This window comes from Dunckerocampus dactyliophorus, chromosome 8 (assembly GCF_027744805.1).
Source record: "Dunckerocampus dactyliophorus isolate RoL2022-P2 chromosome 8, RoL_Ddac_1.1, whole genome shotgun sequence".
Taxonomy (NCBI): domain Eukaryota; kingdom Metazoa; phylum Chordata; class Actinopteri; order Syngnathiformes; family Syngnathidae; genus Dunckerocampus; species Dunckerocampus dactyliophorus.
This window is the reverse complement of record NC_072826.1, coordinates 5,645,171-5,662,965: the sequence shown is the minus strand read 5'-3', so window position 1 is coordinate 5,662,965 and position 17,795 is coordinate 5,645,171. Positions and strand designations below refer to the sequence as shown.

At 39.6% G+C, this 17,795-nt stretch overlaps 1 protein-coding gene across 5 annotated transcripts in view; it reads right to left on the bottom strand.

The window, feature by feature from the left end:
* Window positions 1–17,533, bottom strand: part of slc25a26 (solute carrier family 25 member 26) — a 128,966-nt gene extending 111,433 nt beyond the window's left edge. For 3 of the 5 annotated variants that reach the window (XM_054785232.1, XM_054785233.1, XM_054785231.1), the window contains exons 1-5: window positions 17,389–17,533; window positions 14,596–14,752; window positions 12,926–13,044; window positions 6,478–6,582; window positions 4,766–4,813 (exon numbers count right to left, since the gene is read on the bottom strand). In XM_054785232.1, coding sequence (XP_054641207.1) covers window positions 4,766–4,813; window positions 6,478–6,582; window positions 12,926–13,044; window positions 14,596–14,752; window positions 17,389–17,421 — 462 coding nt within the window. In that variant the 5' untranslated portion in view covers window positions 17,422–17,533. Of the gene's footprint in view, window positions 1–3,757; window positions 3,882–4,765; window positions 4,814–6,477; window positions 6,583–12,925; window positions 13,045–14,595; window positions 14,753–17,388 lie in introns of all 5 variants that reach the window. The other 2 variants (XM_054785235.1, XM_054785234.1) reach the window with 2 other exon arrangements.
* Between the last annotated feature and the right edge of the window lie 262 nt (window positions 17,534–17,795).

The following is a 17,795-nucleotide window of genomic DNA, read 5'->3' as shown; positions in this document are numbered from 1 at the left end:
CTTGGGCTATTCACGACTAACAATGTAAGCAGATAAGGTAACACAACAGTAGTGCACAAAAAATGAAATAAAAACAAAGCAAGGAGCCGGCCTTGCTGGGTTTCACATTCAGTTGAAGAAAATAAACATTTCACTTTCTCATTTCTACGATTGATACTTCTTTCTGCTCCCTCTGCTGTCTTTAGTCATATGAAAGGTGTGTAAACATAAGACGTTAAGGATCAGTGCACACTGACAAGAGGATATGCGAGTGATTCACCTCATCTCTCCATTTCCAACCTGCGACAGAAACAATGAAAAGAGGCCGGTTTCTGGAAAAGGCATGCAGGGGTCAGCTCTCGGGTGCTGCTTGCCAATTGAGATTGTTTTAGCATCCAAGCAGAGGAAGTGGAAGCCCCCCTCCACTGCTCTGTATGACAGCTATAACTCAGCCTACATACCACGACATCTGTGCTGTCACTGCACATTCTAAAAAGCTGACTCTCCACTGTGACAATAGTTTGCTTTGCTTTGATTCTTTCACCCTGATTAAATACACTCGGATTATTTAAAAAAAAAAAAAATGTTTTTGCATATCTGCTATAATACGGTGACCAAACGTCCTGTTGTCCCGCCTTCACATCCTGTCATGATACTCTGGGTTTTGGGGTTTGTTTTTTTTGGAAAGAGATTAAAATGTCTTTCATTGATTTTCATTAGGCCATTAAATTAAATAATATTTGTCCACTAAGTCTTTAAAATTATGTTCTTATGCGTCAATTTTTCAAATTCAGAATACCTCAATCGTTTCATTCCAGAGATTTTAAAGTTATTTTTGCGCCTTTGAAACTTATGAAAACAGATTTTAGGCATAATAAAACATGTTAAGTAACCTCTAAGAAGCTTATGTGAATGTGTGTGTGAATAATTCTTGTAAGATTTATATTACATGAATTATTGTATAATAATAAAACAAATAATTAAATTGTTTTATATATGTCATGATTACATTTTTGATATGTATTTTATTTATTTTAAATCCATTCCGAGGAAGCATACTTTAAAAAGATATCAAAATTATAAGGCATCTTTAAGGAATCTTTGAGCATCTCATTGCCGGGCCAAGGGTCCTGGTTTTCGATCATCAAAATATGGTCACCGTATGCTACAACCAACTATTTAAAGACAGTTACTGCATGTAAGGGCCCACGTTGCCAAAACTGTAGAAATGTTGGTGTTATGTTTGTTGAGAACCCAGGTAAGCAGTCATTCCTTAAAGACTAACTTCCTTAAAGACTAGAGATATAAGCAAACCAGATGAATTCAAAAGACAAAGGAGTATGTCACATTTTCACGTCTTGAATTGCCTCCCTTGTCTCTAATAAGTGTATGACTCCATTACGCAGTCAATCAGTTGGGGCTCGAGGTGCGTCCACAGCACTCATACACACCATATCAATAAATTACTACCTAATAACTCATCTCCGACTCATTACGCCAACTCAAACTTGTGCAGTTTGGAGCAAATTGAACGTCACCTTACAAAGATTTAGATCAAAAGCTGAGGGTCCACATTCACTGAAGTGGCTGCTACTCTTTGGTGTGATGAGTGGCACAGTGAGATGAGAGAAAAAGTGGAGGAGGGATCAGACGTACACATTTCAAACAAGAGTAAGCTTATCCTGCCACCTAGTGGTGACGCAAGGTGACATCTAAACAGTGCAGAAAAAGCCAAATGTGTCCCTGCTAAACACACGTCATCAACCATTAGTCACTATCACGTTTCTGAATGGTGTCGCTGTCATTTTTGCATTTGTCATCATTATTGTTGGGGTTTTTTTTGGCTAAGCTGCCAAATAGGCCAGGTTTAAAAAAAAAAAAACTGCCTTCTAATAAGCATTTCTGAATATGTATGAATTAAGAAATAATGATTGCTCTTGTGACTGTACATAATTATAACTTATTTTAATTATTTTTAATTATTTTTTGTATTTATTACAGGTGAGCATACAATTAAGTTTGAAGTCTTACTGACAAAGAAAGGGTTTATTACAGTGTTTCTCAAATAGTGGGGCGGGTCCCCCTGGGGCGTGTTAAAAGCAGGGTGGAGGCATGAGGAACTATACTCCTACAATTTCTTCAAGGTTGGCAGGTGAGTTGGGGTCTATATTCATTGATGCCAGCAACTCATAGTGGTTTGTAGAGATAGATGACGAAATAAATAAATAAATCATTGTCAGGTTCCTAATAGTATTTCAAATCACAGTGTAGTGAAAAAAATTCTGTCTCCTGGGAGGGGAAGGCACGACAGAAAATATTTGAGAACCACTAGCTTAGTATGTAGTGCCACAAACTGGATCTTTTTTTCTTGCAGCTGGAACCGCAAAAACTGCTTTTCTCTGAAGGAAAAATACAGGAACAAAAATGATTTATGCAATGTGCAATACACATTTCAATATGAAATACATTATGAACCAATAGTTTAAAATGTGTGCTTGTAGGTACAGTTACACACAGGGCTGCCAACTCCCTGAAAAATAAATACGGAACACATTGTTGGCAGAGTAGGACGATTGTCTTCGCTTCTCACTGAGGTGGTGAAATTGCTTTTTTTGCCTTGTTTTTTGTGTCTGAAACCATTTTTATACTATTTGAATTCAATTAGATGCATCTGTAGGAGTAATATGAACACATGGACACAAATAAATTATTTTTTTTTGCAACATTATCAGAATAAATTACACCAGTTGTTCACAACTGTTATGAGCCCATACAGGGCCCACCATAACCACTTAATGTCAAGCGGCAACTCAAATTGTGGAAATTTTCACATCAAATTTCTCAAATATCTTATATTTAATGAAAAGAAATTAAATGAATTTGAGGTAGTGCAAAATAACTCATTGTGCCACCAGGTAAGTGGAAGAGTAGCTACCGCAAGGTTTCCCAGCATACCTTGTGGGTTGTAGATGCAGGTTTAGTTTTATGTATATTAGTTATTTTGATACCCAACTGCGTTGTGTGTTCTGTTTGCGTTGACTTGTGTTGGTTTTGTCCACACCGTGAGTTAGCTAGGCTTGGCTAGTTTAAAATAGCACGACTAAGCATTGGAGTATTAATAGACCTGCTGCATGAAAAAAAAAAATGCCATTCAGCATAAATGTGTAAAATTATTTTCAAATGCTGACTTTTTTTTCAGCCAGGCAAAGACCCAAGGCCCACTAGTTGAGTATCAACGACTGTCTTTTGACTTTTTCCCGTTAGGGGTCGCCACAATGTTTACACCGGACGCCCTGGCCGGGGGATCAAACACTCTCCCTCTACCACCGAAGGCAAAAGCACATACCATTATTAAACAAGTTTGCTGTCAACTTTCATACAGAGCGACCTGTTATTCATTCATTCCCTGGACATTTTACAAAGTATTTTTGATTCCCACGGTTATACGGGACAAAGCACATCCCTTTTCAAGTCAATACGGGACGCACACTTTTGTTTCTAAATACGGGACAATTCTATTTTTCAAGGTACGGCAATCCTAGCCACCGTCTCAGTCCTGCCTAGCCTCAACTTCTCCTCATGTGGTATTATGCCCATCACAAATTCCTTCTGAAGGTTGTGTAATGAATATATAGCACAGGTAGAACCCCAATTAGTTGGCGGGCAAGGGTGTTAGGCTGCACGCCATAGCACATAAACAAACTTATCTTGACAGAGTCGCTTGGCCAAAAGTGGAAGATAGGTGGCTTGCGATGGGGGCACAGAGAAAATGAATTACCTTCCTGACAAACGTCAAAGCCAATCACCGCACAGGATCCTTTGCTGTTGCTGCGCCGCATATCCCTGCCGCCACGTTGCGATTCATCTGCCTGTGTTAGTATGCACACAGGCCGTGCGCCAGCCTACAAATGTATTCATTTATTCAGAGTCCCTCCGAGAAATCACAGTGTCTTGTTGTCCTTTTTTCCCCAGCTGTCCAGATGGAATTTGCGTGAATAACATCAGTTTAGTGAGGCAGAAAATAAGTACAGGCGAGCACAGAGGAGGGGACTAGATTACGCCCTCACCCACCTTCTCCCCAAAAAAGACAGAAAGACAAGTGTCACCTTCATAGACTTTGTTGTGTGTCAGACTTTCTTATTTTCTCAGTCAGATAGCAGGCAAGCAAATGTGGAACTGACCTTACGAAGGTATTACTGGAGGTAAGATTTTACTATACTTTTTTAGACTATAGAAAATCATGAAACAGGGAAAAAAAAAATCAGTGCCCCAATTATTCGTTGCATTGTGTTGCATTTATAATGGAAGAAATTGATGAATGTACTTCATATTAAGGGTTGATGTCAATGGAGGAAAAAAATGTAAATAAATTGTGATTTCCAACCCAAAGAAGAACAATTCAAGTATACAAGTAGTGCTTGTATCTATGAATAAGAAATAAGCTTTAAACAAATAAATACATTTTTAAAATAATAACATTTAATGGGACAAATGGCAACATTTGTGCCCGACTACACCATGCAAACAACTTTTTATCCTGCAATCCTGCAATATAACAGTCAAAACAAATATGTACCGCACAGCAGATGTGAATATTGCCTAATTTGTGTAACCAAAAAGTTAAAATACGCTAAATAATTGTAGTATTTGGAATACAGTTCAATCAGTGGATGTCACATTGTCCTTTTCAGCTAAAGAGAGATACAGTGAGATGGTAATTGGCTGTCATCGTGTCAGATTGGCACACAACACAAGGAATGAAAGTCAAAAATAGAAATAATCCCACCTCTCTGAGAAGTGTACTCCTGAATCCTCTGTACAAGCCTCGAACACCCTGTTTATTCAGACAAAAGAAAAAACATACAAACATGACTGAAGATTGAGGCACAATAGCAATGTGAATAAATCATCAAAAAAGTTCTAAGTCTGCAAACTTTATCTCAAACTGGATATGACAACACATGTCACACAAACGTTTCAAATGATCCACATCTGGAAACGTGTGCATAACATTAGTAGGCTTTTACTGAATTAGATTTTAGGACAATTACTCCAGAAGTAAAAACAACAAAAGCAGCTGGAAGTAAAAAGACAATAACCAGGTCATGGCTCAGTGATAAGAGTTTAGGTATTTGTCATGTTAACTCATTCAATGCCAGCCATTTTTCAAAGGACAACCCCTTAAGTACCGGACATTTTAGACGATTTTGACTGTTTTTTCAAGGCACACAGAATATTGTGTTCTTTGTCTATATAAACATGGCACCTACCAAAAGAAAGATTAGACTCTCGTCTTTCAACAAAAAAAAGCTTGTTTGTTCCTTTTTCCGTTCATTAGTAATCAGCAGTAGAACATAGGTTCGTTTCAGGAAAATATCAGTTCCCGACTCTAACAGGGAGAAAAACAGCTTTTTGTGAAAAGATACATTTCAAGCATAACTTTCGGTTTGACACAAATGTTTGTTTTTGTGACAGCTTAAATATCTGAACAACTATACAACAACATAAACAACACAAAAAGGGTTGTTTTACATCAAAATAATTTATTTGGCAATATAAACACCATGAACCATTTACAATTTTCACATTTGGAACTAAACTGTCCGTGAGCGCGAGTGTGTGTGCATGCATTAAAATTTCTCTACAATGCGTAACCTTCTGCACACTACACTCCTCCATGCTATTACACTTCCTGCTAGCTGTCGAGTGTGTTTTTACATGCAAATGATCAATGCCGAGCTCTTAATAGATCACTTCTGCCACCTTGTGGCTGTTTTTATGGTTTAAAACTGCTCTAAAAGCTTTGACTCTCGCGCAAAAAAAACATAAAAGACATATAAATACATCTTTGGGATCGGGCATTTGGGTTTATAAAAGCGTATAAATACGTCTTTGGTATTGAATGAGTTAAGAGTCTAAATTGTAACTAATTGGTTCTGGACAAACGCTTTTTTGATTCACTATGTACAGTTTGTTTATATGGCTGGTCCTTGAACCTTGAAGACATACAGGTAGGCATAAATACAAAAAAACACCAGAAAGAATAGCAATGCATACTATTTATAGTATAGTATATAGTGGGGGTGCTACGGTACCGGTAACCCATGGTATGGTTCGTATCTCTGTATTTGGGCTCCACTTTCGGTATGTTTATGTGTGTCAAGGCAACTTTTTTTCTCCCAAAATTCTTGTATTATTTCTTATCATTACTGACTGATGTTTAAAATGAAGCATGATAATGAAATTGCAATTTGCTGGCAGGCAATTCTCCAAATGGAATGGCACCTTAATTAATGTCATTAATGTCACACCTGTATCCGTCCTATTTACTCACTGACTCACAACTGATGTGAAAATAGTCATTAAAAAAAACTAGACATGGCCTAAGGCTTTTGCACAGTAGAATGCATCGATCGATTGCTGACATGCAGTTTAGCATTTTTGGAGAAAAAAAAGGACATACAAAAATAAAGCGTCTCTTGTTGACAAGTGTCGTACCTCTTCTCGGAGCGTAGCCACAAGCATGCCGGATGTGCTGGATGACGGCGAAGCCTGGGTCCTCTGTTTTACCACCTCTGTGGGCACTCTGATCAGACACGCCACCTGCAGGACAGTAGAAATGAACAGTAGTATAAGTGAAACTCTTATTGTCAAGTAAGTTCATTGTTGCCAACAACGATTAGAGATTCTTAAGTTTGTGTTGGGGCCGCACGGTGGTCTAGTGGTTAGCACGTTGGCCAACACAGGAACAGCCTGGAGATCAGGAAGACGTGGGTTTGATTCTCCCTTGGGCATTTCTGTGTGGAGTTGGCATGTTCTCCCCGTGTGCGCGTGGGTTTTCTCCGCGTACTCCGGCTTCCTCCCACATTCCAAAAACATTGTCCATAGGTGTGAATGGTTGTTTGTCTATATGTGCCCAGCGATTGGCTGGCCACCAGTCCAGGGTGTACCCCGCCTGTCGCCCGAAGTCAGCTGGGATACGCTCCAGCATGCCCCCACAACCCCTAATGAGGGTGAAGCGGTATAGAAGATGGATGGATGGAAGTTTGTGTTGTTGGATCTGAAGTACAGTCTATGTTTGTATTAGTTCTTGTAAGAGTGCTACTTTTTTCAGGTGCTTCTAAAATGTCACTCTTGTTCTCAAACTGCATTCCTTTTTAAAGGGATTGTAATATACAGTACGGTATACAATGCATATGATTTTTTTATACAATATTCCCTCGCTCTATTGCAGGTCACCTTTTGCGAATTAATTGTTTCGCTGAATTTTTTTTGTTCTTTTTTTTTTTTTTTACAGGTATGAACGCTGTTACTGGACGAGCCTGGCCCTTTAAGAAGAATTGCATTGTGGGAAGCTGAGTGTCTCTCTCGTCTGTCTACACCACCCATTTGTTTTCGGCATCCTGATTGGCTTTAGACCATTGTCAATCAATCTGCTTCGTGCCTCCCTGCGTGTCTCTTGTGTCATCGCTAGCTTGCTTGCTGGCTTGTAAATGAATCTTCGGTTCGAAGGACTGCAGCAATGTTGTTTTAACAATGGATAGAAAAATGCTACAGTACAGCGAAACGGCGCCAAGATGAGAAGGCACGGTCACAGGAGAAAATACGTGTGAGTGACTTAATAATTTCTTGTGTCCTACCTGTAGGCTGATCATTAAAATTCTAACAAAGGTTTGAACTTCTTTGAGAGTGTTTAAACAAGAGAGAAATCTGATAAAATGTTAATGCCTGTTTGACAAAAGTGTATGAAGTGTATGGTGAGGGGTTTTACAGCCTTAAAACATACAGGTAAATAATCATTGTAAAAAATATTTTAAAAAAGAAAAGAAGTTGGCTACTTTGCGGATTTCACTTATTGCGGGCTATTTTGGGAACCTATCCCCCGCGATAAACGAGGGAACAATGTTTCGCAGTACCGATAATAGCATGTGGATGTTTTATTTTTTTTCCACGTGGCAGGGGGCTCCAACAAAGGGAATAGTTACAGAGAGCCAGCAGGCAAACAGGTGTTTATGTGCCATATTTTAGCCAATTAACATGGCAGAACAAACAGCAGACATGGCACCTGAGCAACAGGTAAAGAGGTCGTACATCAGGCATACTGTGTCTGTACCCAAAAAACATGTGCTGTCATCACACACACACACACACACACACACACGCGCACACACGCGCACACACACACACACACACACGCGCACACACACATACGCCCACAGTTTCAAGTCATCAGCCATAAGTCAACAACAAACAGACAACCAACGGGTAGCAAAGACAGACTTTGATATTTAGGTGTCATAATTCCCATCACCCTGAGGGCAGGTTAAGCTGCCCAACTGGCAACTTGATTTTCCGCATCGGACTGGGGGCACTGGTGAGCCTCCTCCCTGCTGTGACTCCCCTCAGTCAAGCAGATGCCACACTGCACAGGGTAGGAAGGAATGAGCACGGAAATACGAGCCTTTTCACTTTTGCTCCATCTCCTGATTCAAATTCAGGCCTCAAAAAGTTTGAGGAGATGGTCTCTCGAGGATGTGGGGGGGTTAGGCTACCCGCTACCCGCAGCAGGTGTTATTTAGACCTGTCAATCACTGATCCTGCCATACACCAAGGACAACTTAGCTGCAGAACTGTGCTTACGGGAAAGAAATACAGTAGCTTGAGGTGTGTGAAACCACAAGGAAAAGTTCACAGCTGTTGCACGTAAACTGCCATAGTGTCTCTAAATCAAAATACAAAGCTGCATTGCATTGTCAGTGTGTAGAATTTCATGAACCATCAATTTTCTACGCTGGATGAGCAAAAACAAAAAAAGTTTCAATTGAGAATGAGCGAAGATGGAGTATTACATTAACAGCCTGAATTGCTGTTGGCTAATTTAACCATGGAGCAATAGCACCACCATGTGGCCGAATACCCACTTGCTAAACCCCCTGATGTCATCAATGCACGTTGAATTCGAATTGACTATGGATTTGGTGAAGTAACCATTTATAATACATTTTATGCCATGTTTCCCCTAAACATGTTCTCCACAGGGTCAATGTATGGTGACTAAATAAAAAATAAAATGACAAGTAATTACTACAGATGCTTAATATTGGCTTTTTTAATCACTATCCAAAATACAGATATTGTCCAACACATTATAATAAATACCGATATTGCCAGCAGCTCTTCCCTCAAACTAATATAATATTTATAATCCAAAGGTAAAACTTGGAAATAATTCCAGAACACACACATACTGAGGTAGCAAGCTGGAGCACCGTGCAGTTTGATGAGGTCTCATCCGTGTGCCAATTATTCATATTGGCAGAAAAAACAATACAATGTCCCCTTTTTATGCCAATATCAGCCGATAATATAGAAGTAATTATGGAAAACATAGGACAGGCCGCCCGTAGCTGCAAATGCTTTTGGAAATCCACATGCTCCCCTTATGTCAAATAAATTAGTTTAAAGTTATTTGGAGGGCCTGTGTTGAAGAGCAAAGGAGAGCTAATACAGTATATATTTTTCTTTATGAGGAGAAAGATAGATTTGTCGGTGCTAAAACACAAAACTGTTTCCCCATTTTTAGGCAACCTGCATTTGTGCTTGCCCTCCACTCTCACTGCTTTTGCATGCCAATTGGAAAAAAGTAGTATTAAATTCCTGCCGGCATTCACTCCCCATGTCTATTTTTTCTCAGCTTTCCCCATACTTACATTTCCAGTGCTGGCTCCTGACTTTTATTGTACAACTTTTCATCATTTGAACACTTATTCTCATGACCTCCCATGAAGTTCACAAAGAATGCAGCAATACAAGAAAGACCAAGAAGAAAGTGGCAAATAAGAAGCGGGGGGGAAAGCAGGTCATGTAGAAAAAGGCAAGGTGCATATCTCCCAACTTTGAAACAATAGCCAATAAATCACAGAGAGCGATGCCGCTCCGAGGCATGGATTTCAGTGCCAACTTCAAGCTGCTGCCAGTTTTACCACCAAAGACCCTCCCTCTTGCTCCCGCCTTCACACTGTCCCCCTACCTTGTCATGTCACACTACATTTTCCAGTAAACCCTCCTGCAGATGTGTAGTTAGAGGAGAGGGAGGGAAAGGTGTGATGTAGGGGCGGATGGATGCAAGAGAAGGCCGCCGCCTGGCTTTGACAAATGAGCTTTCACGCCAGACGTCGAGCGAATGGGAATGAAGATAAATCTGATCTAATGGCTGGATAACAGCCTGCTAGAGCCTGACAGCCACCATCATCTTACACATTCTTTATGGGAGCGTCCCACCGTCGCAGTCGCACAAACATCAAGACACTGATGTTTGGTGAGGGGGGGGGATTTCTGTCATTGTTTTTGACCCATGCAATCTTCTCTGGATAACTTCCTGCCAATTACACACTTTTTGTTTATATGCTAAACGAGCCAATAAGTAGGCCAATGTAAAAATTATTATAGTTAATAGAGATAATTAATGAATGCAGTGACATGCAAGTCAGGGGAGACAGGTGAGGCTCAAAATAAAAAATTAAAAGAATAAACATTAATATTTGTCAATTGAACTGTGTTATCAATGCATTTTCTGTACGAGTCCAGTCATTTTTAACATTTTCTTAAATTCTTAATCTCTCCACTCGGCTTGAGTGCGTAAACTGAGCCTACCGTGACTGAATAGCGGATGGCGCATGGCCGTTTCTGTTTGTCAGCACGTCACCAATATAATGTTTGCAGAAACATTTACTATATACACCACTATAGACTTTCTACACCTCGTGTAATGTCTTCAATGTAAGTCTGACATCATTTTCTATAAAATTCAGAGAAATGTCACACACTGAGGAGCTGCAGTACTCCGCTTCACCGTGCGTGAGCTGGAAGGTGCTTGTTGTGTTGTCCTTCCATAGAGAGGAAAAGCCGGTGTTTTTTTTGTTGTTTTTTTTTTTTGACAGCAGCACCAGCTAGAGCTAGATTTAGCAACAAGTCGAACGCATTAAACATATTTTTATGCACTGCTTAATGAATGAACGAACTTGACTGCCAAGATGGAAGGATTATACTGTATATCCAAGCTCAACAGAGAGCGATCAGACTTTTACAGCAAAGTATCAGTTTTTTCCTGGAGAAGGATAAGGCACATAGGTACTTCTTATTGTTCAGTTTATAAATAAATAAATGGGACTAAGAAGTATTTAAAAACAATGTTAAAAACATTTCTGTACCACATACACATTTGTGATATTTATTCATTCATGAAAAAATAAGTCATGTAGACAGATATTTAAATACTATTATGTACAAAATTTGTTGTGGCGGTAAATGGGCGTTTACTTTTATAGTGCTCTTTTTTTTTAACCATCAAAGTACAGAAACTACAAATAAAAAGCCCTTTTATGGTCTCCTTGCTCATCTAAGAATAGCTAGTGCAATTTAAATATCACAACTTAACATAAAACAAGAATAATATATCTAATAATATATATAATGTTCCATGGGTTTTCCCAGCAAAATACTAGGCGGCTGTGATTGCATAATAGAGCCAACGCTTAGGCCATGGATACATCGCAATCGCAAGTTAGTCGTTTCATGGCTAAGCTCAAAGATTACTCTCTTTGAAGAGAACACATCCACGAGCCAGACTCCAGAGGGATACAGAATCTGCTCCGCTCCACACTTCGGATTTGATTCTTTGATGTACTCAAATCCAGAGCAGAGGGAAATGGGTTAAAGCTACCTCAGCCTCACCCTTCACACTTATCTGGCTTTAGCCAGGAACAACAAGTTGATACCAAGTGTAAATTTCTTTCGGTGATCCACTGCCGCAGTGATGGCTCTATTAAAGTGATAGTGCTGACTAAATTTGCACTAATGTGAGAGTAACATGAACACGACATGGAGGCACCACAGAGACAAAGACCGTACACCCTCCCACAAGGAATAATCCCATTTCATAAACATGCAAACACGCAAAAATTACATCAATCCAAAAGCCATGAATACTGAAAACCCCGTACTGTGGTATAGCAGGGGGCAACCCCTTTTCTGTACCCCCTATCCCTACTTCTACACTTCATGCCAATATGAATACCAGTTGCCCACTGAGAGTGACTGGGAGAGGAAATTACACTGCTCCTAGGCTTCAGTCACTGGTAGAGTCTGAGGCCTACGCTGTGTAAGTAAATGAGTCTATAGATCATCTTTTTTTTTTTTTAACCCAGCTGGTGGGGTAAATGCAGGGATAGTACGTAGGAAGCCCACTCGACTCAACCAGCTGGACACTTTTTGGAATTTTGACAATCATCCACAATCCTTGACATGAACACATATGTCTTTCTCTTTTTTGTGTGTTCTAAACATATAAAAACAGCTAAAAAAGAGACAGCTAAGAACGCAGGCAATGGGATGCAACTATTCCGCCTATAAAGCCTTCTGAAAAAAACTCCAAAACCGTCAACAACACTCCATTTACATGTTACCTGCATATTAACCAAGCTACAGCGACATTGTTATTATTATTGCTACTAACACTGTTATGCCAAAGAACTACTTTAATGGTAGAGTGACACCTCGCCACACCACAACGGCCAGCTACGAGACGGCTAGAGAAGCTTCACCACACACTCCCTCATAGCGCACAGTGCGTGTTTTTGTTTTTGAGTATGCGTAAGTAAGTGTAAGTATTACATGTTATCATGAACGTGCCTGCTGCTACATGGTTACAGCATGAATATAAAATGAAAAAAACATTTTTGGAGGGTTTTCTAGTCAGCATAGGTGTGCCCCATTACGTGCATTGACGACATACAGTATGTGGCATACAGTAATGTATGTGTTCATGTCACAGGATGGTGGATGATGAGCAAAATTCCAAAAAAGTGCAGTTTTCCTTTAAGGCGGAACCACATACACAAAAACAACAGTGTTCTGTGGAGACAAAAAGGATCAGCGTTGCACTTACCATTTCACCCAAGGAGGCAGATAGCATGTGAGTAAGCGGTGCCACTGACGGCTCTGCTAGCACTCTATGAGAGCCAAGAAGGGACTTTGCACAGTCGTAGGTGACAAAAAAGGCAGCCGCTGAAAACATGCAGAAGCATAAAGATCACCAGGATTCCTCAAATAGTTTACAATACTATAGTGTACATACAACATTCTTTAAGCTAAATGTATGTTTTTATGCCTAAATTAAACATTTTGTTATGATATGTAGTATTCCACACTGGTTCGGTGAGACTCACAAGCACCAGACTTGATCGCCGGAACAACAGGCTTTTATGGCAGGTTTGAATTACCTCAGGTACAGGTAATAATCCCTAACACAGGTTACCCTCGCTGCCGTAACTCACACCAAGCTAAAACTCAACTCTGAACCATCACCGTCACTTCCTGCCCGCTCCCCCAGTCAACTCCCCGAGCACCCACACATTTACAGCAAGACACACCAGCACAGGTCTTATTTATGTCTTATTTTCTCTGATTATGTCTCTTCTATTGGGTAATATGAGTGTAAAGATGACTATAGGGACTTTATTTCATGTCTAGACGGCTCGAATGTTGTTAAAACACGTATTTAGAAGGTCGTAAACAGGTTTTCTATGCACTACAGTGTACCTACAAAAATATTCTATTTGTAGACAAGGAATCCTACTTCGCGGAAATCATCGTACGGGCTCCTACGGCCGGTCTATGTGCAAAAAAACACAAGAAGCACACGGAGGGCGCACGTGTGACGTGCTGATTTTTGAGCCATAGACTGGCCGCAGAGTTTCTTTGTCACGTCAAACAAACTCTATGGGTGCTTACATTACAAGACAAATTTGTGCACTTCGTACGTCTTTGTGCATCATCCGTACGGCCAGTGTGTGTCTTTCGTACGTTTTGCTGGTGTCAGGTTCGGGCAAAAAATTTTCATACGCTGCACATGCAGACTCCCATGTGTGTCGTGCACCAGACGTGCACTCCACACACGTAATTTTTAGGGTAGTAATTTTTAGATATTTTGTACATCCTCCATGCGTGTCAAGATGTTACTCTGTCATGGTCACAAAAAAAAAAAAAAACACACACAGCAATTTGGGGAAAACTAAAAATTGCATGGCCAAAAACATAAGTCCAGTTGTAACCTAGGCTTTAACCGTGATAAACGAGGGATTACTGTATATGAATTACTTTGGTTGTAGTTTCCAGTGTGGCTGTGTGTTGACTTCTTTTCAGAGGACATTAAATACTTCTTTACAAGCTGCATACTGATTACGAATTAAGTTATATCCGAGTTTCATTTCGATAGCATTTTCGTCCATTGAGTAGCGTGAAATGGTTGGTGAAATGTGACGGGTGTAGTCACTATTGCATGTTGAAATCTCAAGTACTGTTACAAGCAACCAAGAAATTGGAATGTGATAATAAAATTGTGACCTGTGTTCTATGCACAAAAAATCTTTGCAGCGCACAGATGACTACGAATCCACATTTAATACGATAACATGATGTTTTCATTCATTATGACTGCAGGGTCCAGTTTTTATTATTACCAGAGAAACCTAATTCTCAAGAAACACAAACCACTATGATCTGTCGGCCTTCAACATAACAATACAGTATTTGCTGCAGTCATAATCACTGTCTTACCACTGGGAAAGGAGCCGAGTGCAGCAGATGGGACCCCTGCATAAATTCCCCTGAAGCCTCCAGCCCTGTAGAACCCTTGCTGGCTCTGCAGTCTAGTCTTAATAGTGTCCAGGGGGAAGAGGGTGAGATCCACACACATCCCTGCACTACCTCCAGCCTGGATAGATAAGATAAAAGAAAATATTGTAACCAACATACCAACTACAGTCAGGTTTTGTGTTTTCCCCAACAGTATAGTACAAGAAAATGTTATTTACAGTACTTTTCGTTGAAAGTACATTATTTTCTTCCAGTAAGGGGAGCTTAATTTTCTATAACGCTTGTCTTCATTACGATCAAAGGTGAGCTGGAGCCTATCCCAGCTGATATCCCTTTGGGGGAGAATTTGCAATGGATTTTTTTTTCCTGTGGAAAATGTTCTTCTATTCACATAACTAATTGAGCTTAGGAGTACTAATGTGACAAGACAAATGTCTGTGTGTCAGCGGCAGTAATACTGTACATACTAGTGGAAGGTTGTGCAGGGAGTCAGATGGTTTCCCTATTTTGAATCAAATTAACATTCTGCTTCTCTTTGTTAAAGTAACCCATCATAAAAAATGTATGGGATAAAATCATTATTTCCTCCATTGTAAGGCAAGGAGATTATGTTTTTATTGCAGCTGGGCAAGCAATTTACTTGTTTGGCAACAAATAAAATTTAACATGAAAAGTCTGAATTTGTATTTATTTATTTCTTAATCCCAGGTTGCATAGGTTCTATGTTGTACTGAACCTTTTCCTTACTGCTATTGAAGTAAAAACTTACAATTATTTAAATCATTCAAACTGTTAACGTTTAATCCGGCTGCAGTTCCCGATGGACTACTAACTGTAGTAGGAGCAGGGTTTCTGTTACATGTAATTGACTGTGGCGACCCGCCACAATGATTTTGTTTTAACTTGAAAACAATGTTAATATATTGTACAAGTATGAATGGATATACTGTATATGCTGTAGTTACACACATATTGACCACAATTAATTTGAAAACAAGTTAAAATATCAAAAAATAATTCACTGTGCTTTATTTTGATATTGCCTGTCTGCCGTGTTGACACTTGCGTATGTGTGACTAGATAAACGTACGCGTCTTGCATTGATGTTGACTTTGTTCGTTGTTATCTATTGAAAAGTAGTCTGTAAAATGCGTAGTCAATTGACGACAGCTGGTCATAGGCTGAGCCAGCGTGTGTGATCGCTCAGGTTGCAATCTCATTCGACTTTGTGGCATCTTTGTTTGCACATTTTGCCCGTGGCGGTAGCTCGCTACCTCGTTTTTGTCTACAATGGCTATCGCATTCATGCTATTTTACCATTTTATGTGACTTAACAATTTTGGTCCCTTGTTATCATTATAATACTTATGGCTTGTCTTGAAAGAACTAGTTGTGTGTCTAAGTTGTTCAACATAAACACGTAGTGTGTCCACCTTTAACATAGTGACGCTATCACAGGGGTCTCCAACAGGTAGCTCGTATTCTAGCTGCCCAGCTAATGTTGAGTAATTCACCAAAGAATAATTGCTTCACCTCTTATTATTTTTATACTGTAAGTGTTCTATTCAAACATGTCGCCTGTACTTTTATTTTGTTAATTTTGTTATTTTGAACAAAAAATATATGTTATTGAACAATTAATTTCCTATGTATTTGTATTACTCTAAAACAGGCATCAAATTAAATTTAGGTTTGTGTCAAATAGTACATAGTATTTTGTACTAGTCACATAATACTATTTGACTAAATAGGTCAGGTAACAAAAGGAGGCTCTGCATTTTAGACTCTCAGTAACTTTGCCATTAACAGTTTTGCAAAGTTCTCGGCTCGTTGTCAAATGGCTGGTGAAACATGTTAAATAAATAATATATACAAAAAATAAGTCAAAATTTTTTATTGCAGCAGTGGTACGACCGCAGCTGCAGTCCGCCCTCCCATGCAGCCCACCACCACAGCTTCAGAAAATGCTAGGGGAAACCTTGATGATATATATACCCTGTTCAAAAGAGTAATACATTTGCATAAAAATGCCTACTTGGAAAAAAAATCACACCTCACAAATCGTTCAGCGTTACATTTGTCTCCTGCTGTATCCCTGTGCACTGGTGTATGTGACAAAGACGCTCTCATCTTCTTCCACGACGGAGTGCCTCGGCCATCTTGTTTGCATGTGTGTTCCACAGCGCAAGAAAATGCGAGCACGACAATAGAGAGACAACAGTGCGCACGGACACGGCGGGAAACAAACATAACGCCAAGCGACTTGTCAGGTTTGATTTTTTCCAGTAGGCATTTTTACGATACAAATGTATTTCTCTTTTGAACTCGTACTGTTTTGAGAAGCCAAACTCATTACTTAAACTAAGCAGAACTACTACTTCCTCGTCACGAAAATCCGACCAGACCTGGACTCGCGGGACCAAGTGGGGGTAAGTCACTGTTGATGTAGTACACTCCTGATGGGGATGTCATACAACTTCATGTCAAAAAATCCAAACGAGCCCTTTAATGCTTTTAGTGTTACAAGGTTAAGCAACAACAATCATCCAACATTCATTAGTAAATTTAACATCGAGGCAATAAAGAGACAGCTTCTGTGTTATTTAGTAGCTGAGTCGATTGTCTCTTTAAAATGACCCGCTATAAAACAGCTGTCCCAGTGACTAACAAAACCAGAGTTCCGATGCAAGAACGATGTCATGAAAATGGGTTAAACTCAATACTGTGAAATTAACAGCATCGTGTAATCCATACCACAAGGGACGCGACGAACTCCCGTCTCTCCATCTTCCGCTCTCGCAGGACAAGCGCTCGAGTAATATATGTTTATGTTTGTTCATGTTTGCACAGTGAACATGTCTGCCAAGGGCGCTGCCATGTTGACGGAACGACTTCCGCATTACGTCATGACGTAATAGAGTCACATGACACAGAACTCCGGAGCCAACTCGGGCTCTTTTCGCTCTGTGTCACGTTTTTGCACTTTGAAACAGATCACAATGGGTATTGTTATTTGGATAAAATATAATTTAGCATTGTTTCAAAAAATTCTATAATAAAGAACGTATTTTTATATGATAAAAGCTTATTTTATATACTAAAATAAATACAGTATATGATATAATAATTTCTTTTTTTTTACAAAAAAAATGCACAAATTA